The 17,153-nt window shown below is 44.8% G+C and overlaps 1 protein-coding gene across 4 annotated transcripts in view; it reads right to left on the minus strand.

Moving 5' to 3' along the window:
* The window catches only part of SYBU (syntabulin), a 464,609-nt gene that overhangs the window by 98,857 nt on the left and 348,599 nt on the right, over nucleotides 1-17,153 (minus strand). For 3 of the 4 annotated variants that reach the window (XM_069621516.1, XM_069621518.1, XM_069621519.1), the window contains one exon: nucleotides 14,015-14,138. In XM_069621516.1, coding sequence (XP_069477617.1) covers nucleotides 14,015-14,138 — 124 coding nt within the window. The remainder of the gene's footprint in view (nucleotides 1-14,014; nucleotides 14,139-17,153) is intronic. The other variant, XM_069621517.1, reaches the window with a different exon arrangement.

The raw sequence follows: 17,153 nt of genomic DNA on the forward strand, positions 1-17,153 counted from the left end.
GTCTCCGGAGTACAGTGTAGTTTTGAACAATTCGTAATAAAACTTGGGTATATTGTAATGTACGTTTTCTGCTCCTCCCTTATGCAGAGGTGTAGCCAGGATTGTCTAACAAGCGGGGCCTGAAGCTAATGTAGTTGGACCCACCACAGTGACATTAACATCTATAAATATGCACATAACACTGCTGAGTGGGCATTTACAGATTTCGGGTGGGCCTCGCAAGCTCAGGCACGTGCCCGTCTACGTCTCTGATTCTATGTGCATTAGGAACGCGTGGACCAATAAAACCTCTGCATCGTGAGTGTATGGCATGATCCTAGGGGTTGTAAATTATGAAATGCAATGTTAGAGAGCACCTTGGTGTCCGCCTATTCATTTTTTTTATAGTGAAAGCAGAGCCATCTCAGGATACACATACAATCATGGCTCTGCTCCATTGGCTCAATAGATAAAAACTTATACGAACGCACCATCGAGTATTCTAACCCCTGCTGGGGGCTGACCACTCAGCCACTCCTTGGATGGCAGAATTATCTACTGGCTGGGAGGTTGAAAGTCAAATCACGGCAAGTCGCAGGGAAAATGACAAGGAAATTTCTGATTTCTGGAATCCTCCAGCACATTAAATTTTTTTTTTTTTTTTTTTTTTTAAAGTATGGTCTGTCAGAGGCATCAACCAGTGCAGTACTAGCTCTCCGAGATGGAAATGTGTTTTGATTACAGGTTGCCAGGATACAAAGCCTTGCCAGAATCCACGTGGGTGCATGACGTGCCAAAGAAATATGCAGGGGGATTGCCAGGGCATCATCTGTGTTGCAGCACAGTGGAGTCGAGGGTGCTGCCAATGCGATCAGGGTGCTGAACAAAAGAGGTTTCGTTGTGCCAGATGTATGCACTTAAACAGAGCACACAGGTGGCAGCAGTAGGCCAATCACATGCAATACATGCGGCTGTCACTGGTGGGCCACCAAGGACTATTCAGTACCGAATACATCAACATTGTCGTACTCTGTTAGAAAGATGGGTGCACATCAATTTATTGTAGCTTCCCAAAATACATAAAGACAACCCCATCTAAAAAAAAAAATCCTGAAGTCCAGATATTTCAGAAATGTGCACCGACAAAACACACTGTAAACTGTATAACCTATGTGCATAACTGTATATTCCAACGTCTGATATGCCTGTAACTGTAAATAATGTAATTAATGCTTCCGCATATGTACCCAAGAAATGTGCCCAGTTGCCCAAGGGCTTGGCGCACTATATACATAAAAAGAGAATACACTGCTATATAGCTTTAGTCTAGAGAACTGTATTTGTGATTAGGGGAGAAAAAAAACGTACTTCGAAGCATATCCGTGTGTACATGTCATGTTTGGCCATTGTTATTGCACAAACAACAATGGCTCGAAAAAGCATAATTCATAAAGTCATATCATTATGTAAAGAAATGACTTAATGGGAATTCACAATTCACAGGCATTCAAATATATGCTGGAGCAGGGTAGCTTTGCTTTCCCAGAATGAAGATTCCCTTGAATACGCAAACCCCTATCCAGGCCGTCTTGTCGGATCTGTTGCTACCCTTCGAACCACTGGTTTAGATGGCATAGGGGCTGCTGGGGGGCTAGGGGACAGAAAAGAGGAAACGGCCTTTAAGAAAGTTCACCAGCTATTTGATAAAGCCGTGTGAACACAGAGGCCGGGGAGTGAGCAGCAGGTGCCGTATTACAGTAGAGGGCCAGTCTCCTGAGTCAGCAGTCGCACGTGCATCACATGATGCAGCTCCTCGGACCTGGTCGCCGGGCCCCACAAATAGGCGAAGGCCCTGCCACAGGGGGCCAACCCTTTGCAGGAGTCAGTGCGTGAATGGGCCCACAAAGTCTATGAAGATTAGAGTTGTAGGAATAAGGGCATCCGGACAGTGTAGATGTAAACTGCACCGTGTAAGATACGGTTCATGATGCTTTACAGAGGTCTTGCTACTAGGTCAAACCTTTACTATGTAAAACCTTTTTTGGAGCTCAAAAAGGATGAATTCTGCAAGAATGATTTGCCATGCAGGCTCCTTCACAATATACCTTGCCTAAAATGTGAAGTTGGGTGACTTCTACACAGATTCGCCTGCCATAGGCAGGGATGATCGCTCAGGGGCAACGCGTTTGTCTTGGAAGCAAGACAACTCATAGGTTCCAATCCCGGTCTCGCACTTAGAAACTGGTCTCTGGTTTTAAGCGTTATAAAAAGAACAATTATGTTATTGGGCCTGTAACTGATAAGACATCCATATAGTAGTTGGCACGTGTAAACTTTCTGCTGTGCGTGGTTTAATTTAATGACAAACCAGCTGTTAAGCAAAGTGGCCATCTTTCACAAATAAAAAGCAGCCAGCAAGAGAAATGTGCTCCTGGAAAACTGGATAGCAGCTTCCATGACCTTTCCGTTAAACATGTGTATTGGCATTAGGACATTACTGAAGCAGCTTTGACCCTTATTAGCACACAGCTATGATTATGGGGGATGCATAATATTGATCCAGAGGACTGCAATTCCCAAATCCGTGTCCAAGTACAATGCTGTTTGTTTAAATGAAACTCCTCGTTAAAACTCCATTGGCTTTAATGAGAAGTGGGTGGCTAGTGCTCAAACAAAGCAACACACCCCGAAAGGGTTTCACACGAATAGAATCAAAAGTATATGGTCACATGAGATTTGAAACCAAAGGTTTTTCCAACTTGAATGTTTAATTGGAGTCGATGGGTAAGGGTTCTCAACCCACTCAACCCACACCACAACACCCGCTCATAGACCTTGCCACAAGCCAGTTGAACCCCCTCCCCTCCCCCCCCAGCTTTCAACAGTTGTGCTGAACAGACTAACGAAGCCTGGACAATAGAGGAGGTGGGGTGAATTATTGAAATGTTAGTGTTCAAGTGTTCAAGTGTTCAAAAATAGTTGTCCATACCTTTCGCCATTACCGTTTCCGGCCTCCTGAAGAGCAAAGGCAAAAAACAGGAATTTGGGGAGAGTGGGGGACCACTCTACCATTTTTTTTTAAACTTATTTATTTGGCTTGGCAACACAAGAACAGGTGAGTAGCATACAAGGCAAGTACAATCAGAGCAGTGCAAGTAATATAGACATATAGAGTAAACTCAGGGGGAGCAGTTCAGGAGGCAGAAGGGGAATGGTAGGGGGAACGGGCTGGAGATGCAGTGCCTGAAGCAGTGTCAGTGGGAGACATGTATGACCTAAACTTTGACCAAACATCTCTGGGTCTTGAGTGAGCCGGCTGTTGTACGGCCCAGGATTCTTCAGTATCTGTGGCCCATGTGACCGCCCTGAGCCATTGTGCGTGGGTAAGTGTGGTAGGCCGAAGCCAGCAGAGTAATATAGAGCGTACTGCGAGTAGCATGCATAGGCTCGCTAGTTTTTTGGAGTCTCGGCAGAGTTCAGGAAGTCATGGAAGAGACATCTCATTGGGGACGAAGTGATCGGGTGTTCGAGAATAGCTGACCTGGTGGAACATACTGCACTCCAGAATTGGGTGAGGCGGGGGCAGGACCAGATCATGTGGATATAACCAGCGTTATCGCAGCCGCACCGAGGGCAGCCAGGGGAGAGGTCACTGGAGATATGGTGCAGTCTGTTCAGGGTGTAGTGGTATCTATGAAGCACCTTGAATTGGATCAGCTTAAAGCGGGAGTTGAAAGATACCCCATGAATGCGAGCACACATATGGGCCCACCGTTCGTGGGTCATTTCCAGCCGGAGGTCGTCCTCCCAAGCATGTCTTAATTTGGAGGATGCCGGGGCAGATCTGGACTGTACCAGGGTGTAGAGTCTGGAAACCTTGCCCCTCATGGGAGTGGGAGAGGTTAGCTCCGTAACTAAGCTCGTCTTGTGGTATTGCCGGGAAGCTGGGGTATTTGTGTTTGAGGGTTTTCCGGAGGGATGAGTACTGGAGCCATACGGATGGTCTCCTCCTCAGGGATAATGGGAGGTCCGGCCACTCTATGAAGTTGCCCTGTTCAAAGACATCACTGAGCAGTTCAAAACCAGCCTCAGTCCATCAGCGGACAATAAGGAGAGGTACGTGTGGGACCTCCGGGAGGAAGTTCCAAAGTGGTATGTTGCCATGAAAGGGATGGCCCATTCCTAGTAGTTTCCAGGTGTTTGATAGGGCCAAAAGACGTGCAGGCCACCGGGTCGAGTGACTCCAATACCATCAGTGTGGGTGTGACTATAAGGGAACGAATATCATGATCTCCGACCGACAGCCTTTCGAGTCTGACGTGGGGGTGGGTGGTCCGATGCGTTGAACCAATACGATGTGCATTGGAGTTGCGCCACTAGCCAGTACTTGAGGAAATCAGGAGCGCCGAAGTCGCCAACCTCCATTGGGGTGGCCAAAGAAAAAGGTTAAGAGTACGAGTCAACGCCTGGAAGAACCCGCTGCCCGGTCACTGGGGGATGTTGGTGAACATGTACAGAAGCTGGGGCACTACTACCATCTTCAGCAACCCTATCCTGCCCGCAAGTGAAATCTGGAGTTTGCTCCAGCCCAGTGACTTTGTTGTAAGGCTTGTGAGGTATTTTTGGTAGTTCTCAAAAATCTGTTCAAAGCGACGAGACAGTACTATGCCTAGGTAAGTGAAATTTGACTGGGCCCATGTAAATCCTATGGTGTCAGGGGGGCGTGTGCAGGCAGTGAGCGGGAATAGGGTGGATTTAGAGCAGTTCACTTTGAGACCGGAAATACTTCCAAAAAAGGATATCTTCCAGTATCGGAGCCAAATTGGTGTCGGGTGAACGGATGAAAAGAAGGGCATCATCGGCATATAGGGACACTATATCCGCCACCCTGCATCAAGAGCAACTGTCACCCAGCACTTCAATTAGAAGTGAAGTGCTGCAAAAAAGGGAGCACATTTGGGATAAGACTGGGAATCCACCAGTCCCTCAAGCAATATAAATGCAGTGGATGAGAACCTCTGATGGTTACCTGCAGGAGCTTCACGACTCAAACACTTATTCCTTAGGAGGGAAGTCTTGAGGTGAGAAAGACCCTTCCCTCAATGTCTCCGGGAACAAAGGGGGTTGGGTGACATGTGTTGATAGAACTAGGTGCTGCCGTGCAGCTGATGACCAGGACACTAAATACCCAGGGGGAGACTTCTCTGCCTGGGGTGTCTCAGACAACAGCCTGTTGGAGAAGAAGCATGATAAAAACACCAGTGGTATTGGAAAAGAACACCAATCATCTCAGAAGTGCTACTCATCACAGCAGCTGCACAACCTAAAAAGAACGTCAAGCCAGTCACTGAACCACCAAACTGCATCTCTACACAATGTACCACTGACCACGACATCAAGCCTACTTTGCCATTTGGAGTAGACAGATTAGAGCCAGCAAAGCCAATTCACTTCAAATATTGCCACGGGTGTCCCATTGAGCCACATCATAGAATGAAGCAAGTGAACCAAACTGCATCCTCATACCATGCTGCCTGCTCAAAGACACTGCCATAAACTGGTGCAATTAAGTTCAAGGATGTCAAGTGTTGACCTATAGATGCACCAAAAAGCACAATACGGTCAAGCAAGATGAAGGTAGAGAACTGGTGGACTATGTGCCAGTCCCAGGCATTCTAGGTACCCAAAACGCCCGGTTTTACCTTGCATACTAGGTACTACCGATGAAAACCACTACTTTAACCCAGAGATTCTTAAAACATTTTTGTACATTTTTCTTAAAATAATTGCCTATTTGAGTATATCCATCATGGAGTACAATTCGCAGTTAACCAGTCGAGGTTGATTAGCTACCCAACCTACATTACTCGGTTCCCTTTGCAGGGTTGGGTGGCTAGTGTTTTAGCATCGACACTTATTTTGATATTCCTTTTAATTTCGCATTTACGGTACGCTTCTGAGACCTTTCTGCTGCAGTCCTACCTCAGTCCTTGTAGTCTGCCCACATTACCAAAGGCAAAGCAGAAATACAATCTCATCTGTTCACCTTTGAGATTTAGACCTCCAAGACAACTTGTACCATAAGTTTGGTCATAGTGAACAGAAGCATTTGCTGCCCCTTACAATTCGAGACAGATTATTTTGTCACATGGCGGTATGTGAATATATTTTCAGCTGTATTTGGTATAGGATAGCAGCACCTTGGCATGCAAGGCTGTACTTTACCTATGGGTAGAATATGACAAATGAGAGGGGTGGGCGGACACGACTGCTAAGGTGGCACAGCTTGCACTCCATCTCACTTCAGGTCACAAATGTGAGCATCACCATGCACACCTGAAAGCAGGAGCCCGCAGCATTGGGCAATCTCATTTGTGGAGTCCTTCTCATTTTACAGACCTGGACATGTAAAGTTTCATCACCGACACCGATGTACTAGGCACCAGGTTCATGGATTAGGGTAGATTCCTATTGGCTTCCACTACGGAGCATATGAACGAACCATGAGACACGGAACAAGGGATAAAATAGCAACAAGGGCGCTGCAGAGCTCTATTTATTAATTTTTAAGTAGACTGCCCCACAGATTCTTCTTGTGGCCCGTTGATGGCCGTCGGTAGGGTTTAAAGAGATACAAATATTAACTTCTATGCTTACCTTCTATACTTACCAAGAAATCAGAATTCTACCTCCAATTTCTGAGTGCATGGCAAGTTTTAGCGTGCGATGCATGGGTGCTGCAAGCAGTAGCGGGGCTTCGACTTCAGTTTGTGGGAGATCCCCGACCAGAGCGCAGAACCTCTCCCCATTCAGATGTCATGCGAAGAGGCGGCGCTGTTACACAGCAAACTGCTCAAATTATTAGACAAGAACGCACTAGAGCAGGATGGACAAGAGAGACCATATTTCCTCAGAAACATGTTCCTAGTGCATGGGGTTGGGGGGACAAGATTCGGCCGGAAATAAACTTGAAGAGCATGAACAAGTGGCTCGTATACAATCACTTCAAGATGGAGGGTATCCATCTGCTACGAGACCTCCTAGGTACAGGGGACTGGTTAGCACGCCTAGATCTCAAAGACGCTTACCTTACAATTCTGAAACTCCTTTGCTATTGGAGGCATCTACGCTTTCGGTGGAACAGAGACGTGGCATTTCACATTTGTTCTGTTCGGCCTGGCATTGGCACCTTGGGCATTTACCAAGCTGATGAGACCCGTGGCAGCTGCCATAAGAGAGGGATACGCATTATTTACCTGGACGGCATCCTCGTTCTGGGTCCAGACAGATTGACTCTCAAAGACGTACAGTAGATCTTCGCGCTCTTGTACTCGCTCGGATTCTTGGTGAACTTGGACAAGTCCCAGTTGGTACCTGTCCAATGTCTAGAATTCCTAGAGTTCAAGATAGATACGAACAAAGCAACTCTCGAGCTCCCACAACACAAGGTGAGAGCAATGAAGGAACTCAGACTACTGATAGCGAAGAGAATGATATCAAGCGATATTTCTGAGTCTGCTCCACTATCAAGCTCTACAACTGCTCAAGATCAAACACCTGCAGGGAGGGCTAGGTTATCAGCTAGTGACCCTAGATCACAACGCCCGTACAGAACTACACTGGTGGCTCCAGAATATGAAAGCTTGGAATGGCTGAGCGATTTTCGGAGACTCCCCGACCTCATCATAGAGTCAGGCACGAGCAGGTCCGGCTGGGGAGCCCGGTGCGAACATATAGAGACAGGAGGAAAATGGTCAGAACAGGAACTGCATTTACACAAACTGTCTCGAGCTATTAGCAGGTTCTTTCGCGGTCCGCGCTTTTACAAAAAAGAGTCAAGTGTTGCGTGCTGCTCAAGATGGACAAAATCTCAGCGGTACGTTATATAAACATGCTAGGAGGGACGAGATCCAAAATGCTGGCGGAGTTAGCGAAAGATTTCTGGCATTATTGCCTCCAGAACCAGATCTCAGTCACAGTGGAGTATCTGCCAAGGACTCTCAATGAAGTGGCAGACAGGAACTCACGTCATCTTGTAGATTCCAGTGATTGGAAACTACACCCGCAAGTGTTCAAGAGGTTGCAGGACTTATGGAGCCCCTTAGACAGATTTGTTTGCATCCAGACTAAACACAGAAGTACTTCAGTTGGCAGATCGACCCGGGTGCAGCTGGCACGGATGCCTTCCTGCAAACATGGAGCAGAGTGCTCCACTATGCCTTCCCGCCGTTTATCATGATCACGAGAGCGTTAGCGAAAGTTCGCAGGGAGAGGGCGAACTAGTGATGGTGCTGCCCATATGGCAGTCACAGCCCTGGTTTCCAGTAGCGATGGACCTCTACAGATTTTCCGAGGACAGTTCCCCACCGGCCGGATCTTCTACTCTGGCTGACCAGACAGACACACACACACCCTCTAATAACGAAAGGCACACTGCAATTTATTGCCTGCAGGGTTTCATGAGACGATGGGAATTGCCAGGTATTTCGCAACTCGCTGCAAACTGCATAAGGGATTCCTGGGCGCCTTCCACCATTAAGAGCTATAAAGCTGCATGGAAGGGTTGGGCTCAGTGGTGCTCAAAGCACAGTTTGGATCCCATTTCAGCCCCTGTAGTACACGTTCTCAACTTCCTAGCTGGAAAATGCCAGGAAGGTAACGCCTTTAGGACTATAGTATAGGGGTGTACAGATTAGCGATCTCGGCAGGTCACGACAAAGTAGAAGGTAGCGCGATAGGTGAACACCCCGCTATCCTGCGGTTGCTGAGGGGCATCAAGCTGAAAAGACTACCAGAACCAAAATATGCAGTGTTGTGGGATGTCAAAGAGGTCTTCAGACTTTTCATGAGATGGCCGGCGAAAGAGAGCCTTTCTCGCTCGCAGTTATCAGGCAAGCTAGCTATGTTATGTCTTACAGCTTGCCGAATGGCTATCCAATGTTAAAGCACCGGAAAATCTATCCAGAAGGGGTGGCCTTTACCATTGCTGAAAAGGACAAAGACCGATTCCTGAGTTATTTCGTACCCTTATTTTGAGGAAAATAAGAAGCTATGCTTGGCGCAATGCATCTAAGACTACGAGAACGCTACAGCGCAGTTGAGACCGTGAGGGGTCACCCAGTTGCTAATAGCGTGTAGAAAGCCTCATCATGCAGTAGCAGCAGCGACGATCACTAGATGGGTGCGAGAAGTTATGCAATGGGCAGGGATATACCTGGCCAGTTTTGACGCGCATTCAGCTAGAGGCGCAATGGCTTCTAGAGCCTTCTCAGCAGGGGTATCACTTCAGGATAGAATTAAATCAGCAGATTGGTCCTCTGAGTGGACCTTTAAGACATTGTGTTTCAAACCTGTATCTGACATAACGAATAGAGTGGTGGCGAGCTTTGAACAAGCAAAATGCGAGCCTCCCATCTGGTCATAGAATAAAGATTGCCCACGCTGACAGCTCAGGAAGTCTTAATTCTATTAAAGACAAGGAGGCGAGCATAATATTCCACCCACAGAATGGACACATTTTGAACTGCTGCAAGATGTATTGGATGTTCAATTTTGTCTTCATGCCCACCCTCATGTATTGTTCTCCATTCCTCGTAGGAAACTACCAGAAAGCAGCGTGATCGCAATCGACAGTAAAGATGCGAAGGGACACGTTAAAATCGTACAAACAGTTGAAGCAGCCGCAGTTTCGGCAACACAGTTTACAGTTCCATGTTCGGTTGTTGTTCGCCAGCCAGAAGACGGTTCGAGTTGACAGCGAAAGTTAGAGAAGAAAAAAGAAAGAGGAAAGGACCTGGGACTTGTGGTTCTTATGGGTTAGCCTGTACTCTGATAGGCGCAGGGGGGAGAGGTCATGACTACCGGACCCCTGAGGATCATGGGGGCAGTAGTTTGAAGTTGGACTATACGTTTTAGAATTTTAAAACCTCACAGTTTTGAGCTTTCTCAAGAGATGGGGAGAAAAAGCGCAAAGTTATAGATTTTAAAGTTATAAGTTGAAAAGCTGTATGGCAGTAATAAAAGAAAGTATAGCATAATGCTCACCTCCTTTTCTTTAATAGAATGGAGACTTCCTGAGCGGTCAGCGTGGGCAATCTTTATTGTATACACAATAAGTTTCTTTATTGGGAGAAATGTTGGATGCTCTGTACAGACAATACTGCTTCTATATACCTCAAATAGTTCCAGTATTGATGTAAGGTGTGAAGTATGGGAGCACACGGTGCAATAAGTAAATTTGAAGCCAAAGTACTGCGAATACCCTTTTGCATGACGAAAACACTATCCGTCGAATTTATTAGATCAGAGATGGATCTTAAAGCAATTGACAGTTTATTGAAAAGGTAGTTTTGTGCTGGGAAAGTGTTGCTTCTTGACAATGAAACCATAATGGTCAGTTATGTACAGGCTTTTATTTGTCTGGATGGACTGGACCGTATTGGGAACACTGGGCAGGATTTTGAAATTACACCAGACATGGCTTCAAGGGTATAAAAGAAGCCATGTGAGCGCCTGTAAATCCTTGTTTAAACGCAAATTAATATCATAGCCTAGAGAATGACATAATACACAAACGTAGAAAAATAGTGAATAGTGAAATAGTGAATCCTACATTGAATATCAAATGTCACTGGTATGGACACCAAAATATGTGTTGGCATACCCCCAATAGTGGTATTGTGAGACAGAGCCCCTGATTCATGGAACTATTTGCGTGTACAACGCAGATTTGCGGGCCATTCTTTCAGAAAATCCCCATACATCAAACAGGGATTTTCAGGTAAATTGGCACGCAAATCTGCGTTTTATGCGCAGATAAAACCATGAACCAGGCTGAATATCATTTGTTGAAATTTAACATCAGCCAAGTATTAGCAATAAAGGGTGCGAAAATTGGAATTGCAAGACCAAATCGTATGTGCAGACTATGTGGAAACCATGTTATTGAGTCACTAGAACACATTGTGGTCCACTAACAAAGCATAGACAAGATTAGGAACAAATATGTCAAATCGTATCACAATGCTATGGACAGTGTTGACAAGACTACCTTGTGGCGCATGTACACGGAGGGCAACGATACCAATTGTTTATATCAAATGGTGATTATGTATTGGAAATGCAATGAAATTTTAAGTGAGTTATCACAAGACATATTTTAGGGTTACACATTTACGTTTCATCAGATTTTTACCTAGCTTTTAATCTGGAAAATACTTGATGAAATTGTTGCTTTATGTGATCAAGTTTGTGTTTTTAAGAATGTATATGTACAATTTATGTGATGCAATTGTTACAAAGCCAGTTTGGCTGCGAGTACATTCAATAAAAAAAATTGAAAGAAAATTGTATTGTTCAGCGAAATCATTCACCCGTTTTAATTGCTTGTAATAGTTCTCATTCCTACTTTCTCTCTAAGCAGAATTGCTTCTGTTTGAATTTCATGACAAGCTTGGATTGCCAACAGCGGTGCCCTTCCCTTGTATTGTGAGGAATCCCCTGCGATTTAGAATACATTGAAGTAGAAGGAAACATATATAACTCTTTGTGCATATCTTGCCCAGGAAGGTCTTGTTAAATTGCTCAGATAAAATATTTCGCTACATATGCAGAATAGTTATTCGGTTTGCATTTTAGCAAGATGCACCGTTGTATAGTGCTTGGGATGGATGTAGAAGCCTGGTGATACAAGAGCAAATGCTGGGTGCGACAGAGAGAAAGTTGCTGTTTGAGTGAAACAATGTGTGCAGCTAAGGATCTAGCCCCCAGTCTGGGTGTTGGGAGCCAGTGGTCATCTCTCCAACATCTTAATGTAACGGACTGAAGCTGAATAGATCAACCGTGCTGGAACCTACCTGTGGGCCCGAGGACCCTGCTTTACTTTCAGCACAATTATTTTTATTTTGCATGGAAATCGGATTTATTTAAAAAAAAAAAAGGAGCCCACGATGTAGTGCCTTGGATGCCCCATGCATCAAAGGCACATGGGCTAGAAAATCTCTCGGTTGCCCCCACCCACAATTGCCAGGCTGATGAAATGGAGGGAGAGGCAATGTCAGAAGCAAATCAGTAAAGGTAGTAGGATAGTCTGGTCCCCTGGTCTTGGTGGGTGTAGGAGGAGGGAGGAGGGTGAAGCTTTTCTAGGCCCTTACCTCTACTTGGATCCTTTTTACTCCAGGCTGGTTTCATCCCTCAAGTCCAAGGCTCTCTCCCATTCCAAGTTCATATTTTAGCTTGTACCCTCTGATCTCAGTCACCTCCTGATCTAGTCAGGCATCTGTAGTAGTAGTATAGTTTGTTAAAAATGCTGTGTGTTGACACATACTGCAGACTTGACCAGTCATGCTCGGTTTGAAAGACCAACCAATTGGAAACATTGGGAGATTTTAGCACACCCATTGCACTAAGGTCTCTGGATTTCCCAGATTGGCTTTGGAACAGCAGGTACAGTAGGTGGCAAAAAGTTCTTTCTTGCCTGGTTGTCAAGCACTGGTGCTGCAAATGTGACCCTTACTGGTATTGTGGGCTTCCCCTTGAAATCCTTACCAGACTACGAGTTTTGTTCAGCACTAGCTAATTATTGATCCATGTAGTCATACCTGCACACTGTATCCTCCAATTTTGAAACTGATGTTAAACTGCTGAACTCCGATGTGCACTGCAAAATTCTGTTTGATACTGATGTGTACTGTCCAACTGACTATTCCTGCAACCCAGTCCCCGCAAACCTCCCTCCACGTCCTACTCGATACTGAAGGCTCAACCGCGAGTCACACTGCCCCACTGATTATTTTGTCAAATTCTGAAATCTACTATTAACCAGAACATATACTGCCAATACAACGCTTATGGCTATTGTCTACCACAAGTCTTTCTTTCAGTGTACGAACTGCGCTAGTGAAGAAAGGATTTTCTTAAATAAAATAACTGGACTAAGCTGGCATTACTGGGGCATTTGAGGCTGCATCTGCAATAGTTGAAGAACCTGCACATTAACATGTGGTGATACATGGCAAAGGAGTCTTCATGTGACATAAGCCTCCAGTAATGATACATTGACAGATGCACGTGGCATACGATGGCAGCATCCGGGCAGGCATAACTACACCCGGCATGTGGAGAAATAACTAGCATAGATAGTAGTACTCCCATATTATGGTAGCACCTGTGAATTTGAGCCTGTTTTCAGCATGTGATTATACCTCACGGAGTCGCGCATGAGGCGATTACTGGCTTACGATGGCAGTGACAGTCCATGCAGGTGTGTACCAGCCTAATCAGTGCAGCTGTTCTACATGAATTTCTGCTGGGTGCAGCCTTGGCATATCAACTCACCTGTGGAACATCTGTGCAGCTGCTAACTAAAATAGTCTTCTGTCCTTTTGCCATTTTATTAATGGCATATACTTTCGTTTTTGCTTCTGCGAGGTCACTACCTAGGTGGTCATTGGCACATCTGATCACTTCTGCATTGGCATTTTGGTGAATTGGCTGCTCTCTTCTCACCGTGACACTTCAGTGGCGATTTAGCTAGGTTCTCGGATACATCACGAGTTAGAGACAATAGCAACGAGCATTCTACGGCGACATTTACATGATCTTCCATGACGGCTAAGAGGGCCAATTATAAATATGCAACGAGGAATGATATACAGCCGCGAGCTTGTGTTAGTTGGGTCATGCGAAGGGCAGCCACACGATATGTTAGCCGCAACTAGAGGGATATCAATTATTTATTGCTCACGAAAATAAAAATCATGCGGGTGAATGTCAAAGTAATTCAGACCAGCATGGGTTCCCCAAAACATTCCGAGGTGGCCCTGCAAATTCGCAAGCAGGCTTTTTGCAAAGCATTACTATTTTTTTGCAGCCAGAGCAAAGCAAGGGTTCCATGCATCCAAAAAGGCAATAGACACCTGACACCAACTTGAAGTACATTTTTCCTATGTGAACGCATGCACTTCTCAAATGCAACCATTCGTCCCTCGCACTTTAGAGCAGCAGCACCGCAATCCGTTTCATGCCCATTGCTTACATGCGTGAAAATGAGGACCTTTTGCTTCCAGCGGCAGCGGTGGCAGCAGGAGTGGCAGACATGTGGACTTCTGGGGCGGAGATGCTCCCGGTACTGCTGGAGGAGCTGAAATCTGCGTCACTGCCTGAAAAGGAGGGAAAACAAACAGCTCAGTTTTTGCTTAGCAACGTTTAGAAGGTGTGACAATATTTACACACGCTCGTTAATAGTAAGAAGCAACCACTGAGCGAGACGCCAGTACGGCCCCTTCCACACATCTGCTTACCTCTGGCTCCAGCAAAACAATGAAACAGAGGGAAGCAAATAGTATTGAATCAGATTATACACCTTACAAATAAACAAATTAAGCCTCTCGCTGCCTAGTGCTGCTGCATAGAATACTTTGCGTGGAAACCTGGTCCTTGTAGAGGTCATTAGTCTGGCAGAGAGAACACCATCACTCTGCTAGAGCTCTTGCAGCCACGAGCTCTTGCAGCCACGAGCTCTTGCAGCCACCTCAGCAATGCAGTTGTGAATCGGATGCTCCGCAATGCAAACGTGCATGCGATTAGTCGGCTGCATTTCTGCTCAGCACCCCCATTGCTCTGAAACACATGGACCAAATGCTGCACTCGAAGCCTCAGGAGGATTCGGTGAGGTCCAAAGGAATTCTGTATGCTCCAGCATATACTACCAATGTAGCGTATGGTCTACAGATAAATCTGGAACAGTGGCATTGGCAAGCTAATGTAATCATTTGTAATCGCATTTAGTTTGGCGCGTTGCCTTTTCTTGCAAAGAGATTTATGGTTTAATTATCATGCCCTATCGAACTTTACCTTAAAATCCTCCCCTTTGTGCAACCTTTATTACATGAGTAAATTGAGATTATGCACCCCATGGAAGCCATCCCACTTTGTACCCATTTATGCAAAACTATCGCCCAAAATTCACCAAACTATCTCCCAATTGCGTTTCTTGATGCCTCTAGTAAGATAGTCACACCCCTCGTTTTAAGGGACCTAGATTTTTGTAATCAAGAAAATAAGAGTGTTAATCGATTTCAATCAGCCTTTAGGAAAGGATTAGGTACCTCCTTCAATTGAGGAGGACTGGCTATATATATATATATATATATATATATATATATATATATATATATATACACAAAAATGTAAAAAAACACGCAACCACCTTTTTTCCTTGCATTTATTGACTTAACAAATGGGTTAATAGCAATTTACTTTTAATTAGGCTTTGAAAGATGGGACCGTCCAGCTTCCTTCGTGGATATTTTACGATATATCCACACGGACACAACTATCCAAGTGAGATTAAACAAAGGTCTGCGACAACGTCAATTAAGACATTTAAGTAGCACCGACAATGATCAATCTAGCACCATCCAGGTTTAATCTTTATTTTGGATGCTGGAAAATCCTTCGCTGGAGTTCGATCGTTTCATCCTCGCCTAGGCGAGTCCTTCGTCCGCGATCTATCCTATGCTGATGATTTGATTGACCAGTCTACGATAGGTCTTCAATGCTCTCTAAATGCTCTTCATTCACATGAACAATGAAAAACGTTGAGATGAACTCTGCAAAATCAAATATTTTAATTATGTTCAAGTGTAGGAAAATAAAAAATCATGCTGGCTATTTAAATAAAGTGAAACTCCAGGAGGTCACTTTACTTAACCCCATAATTAAAAAAAAAAAAAAAAAACAAGGTACGTCTATAAACCATGTTTTTACTAATTTATGAGGAAAGGCGATTACCATGGGAGACCAGGCGAAAAATATTGCTCTAGTTTGGCCAGTTCTGTCTGCTGCCAATATTAAGATTTTATAAAGCGAAGGTTGTTCCTCCGATTACTTACAGGGCTGTACTTATTGATCCCCCTCTGAATTTTCTTTGTTATAAATAAGGTCCTTTTTGGGGCACCACCGTAAAATAATGGAATTCCAGCTTCTGTGATGAATTTTGAGCTGCGTTTACCATCGATAGAAGGATCTACGAATTGGAAAATGTATGTCTTATTAATAAGATTCACAATCCTCCAAAATATTCATTTTATGGTAGTTTTACCTGTACTGAAAAAACCTGCCATTATCCTGAGTTTTCTTCTTGGGTTATTATTCACGGGACTGTTAAAAGTCTTAATTCTTCTTTTGACATGAGTGCCAGTCCTATTCAAGTTAAAGTAAACTGCAGCAATGGATCGGTGCAACTCAGAATAAGATTATAAACGTTGTAAATCTATTCGTATAATCGAAAAACCATTACATTTTTCCCCCTTACAAAATTCCCCTGGTCAGAGGGACGACACCAAGTTTTAAAAACCTTTTTTATGGTCATGAGTTTCAACCTCCAAGTAGAGCATACAATATTCAAAAACATTTTAACATTATACAATGCCTCTTTATTCCCAACAAGAAAATCTACTGCATCCCCCCCCCCAAAAGCTGGTCTAGCATCACAATTTGGTTCAGAGAAAGAACATGCTAACGGATATTGTCCCCTTCGTTAGATAAAGACTGAATCATACCATGCAGTTTTCCTCTCATGAGGAAAGGCCATACTACCCTCACCGTCTATGTCTGGTAGCTCCTGCTTTGAGCCTCAGCATGCACCTCAAATTATCTAATAGACCAAAAAGGATGTGCGTCAAGCCTAGGTGGGAACATGGTATTTATAAATTCAGGGTGGAAAAAAAACGTTTCATCACCAGCCCCCATTTGCAGGATAAGCTTTCTGGTCCATCTGCCAAATCAACCGTTGGTTATATCGGGGCCCCAGTATCCCCACTGGACCCCTCCAGCCTAGATAACATTACACTACCATGCCTCTCAGAACAAAGGGTGCAACTAGACTCCGATCTCTCCGAGACGGAGATCGGTGAGCCTATGGCGCAATTGCAATCTGGGAAAATGCCGGGTCCTAATGGTGAAGCCTGGAAAAAAATTGGCCAGGAAAAAAAAAATGGCATTCCCCCCCCCTCCATAAAATGTTTCTCCATGCCCGAGAACAAGGCACCCTTCCACCAGACCCATGTAAGGCTACAATCGTAGTTATTCCCAAATCGGGCAAACCTCCTGACCGATGCACTTCCTATAGGCCCATATTGTTAGTTAATAAATAGTGAGGCCAAGGTCCTTGC

The sequence above is a fragment of the Ambystoma mexicanum genome, chromosome 5q (genome assembly GCF_040938575.1).
Source record: "Ambystoma mexicanum isolate Mex_15411 chromosome 5q, UKY_AmexF1_1, whole genome shotgun sequence".
NCBI lineage: Eukaryota > Metazoa > Chordata > Amphibia > Caudata > Ambystomatidae > Ambystoma > Ambystoma mexicanum.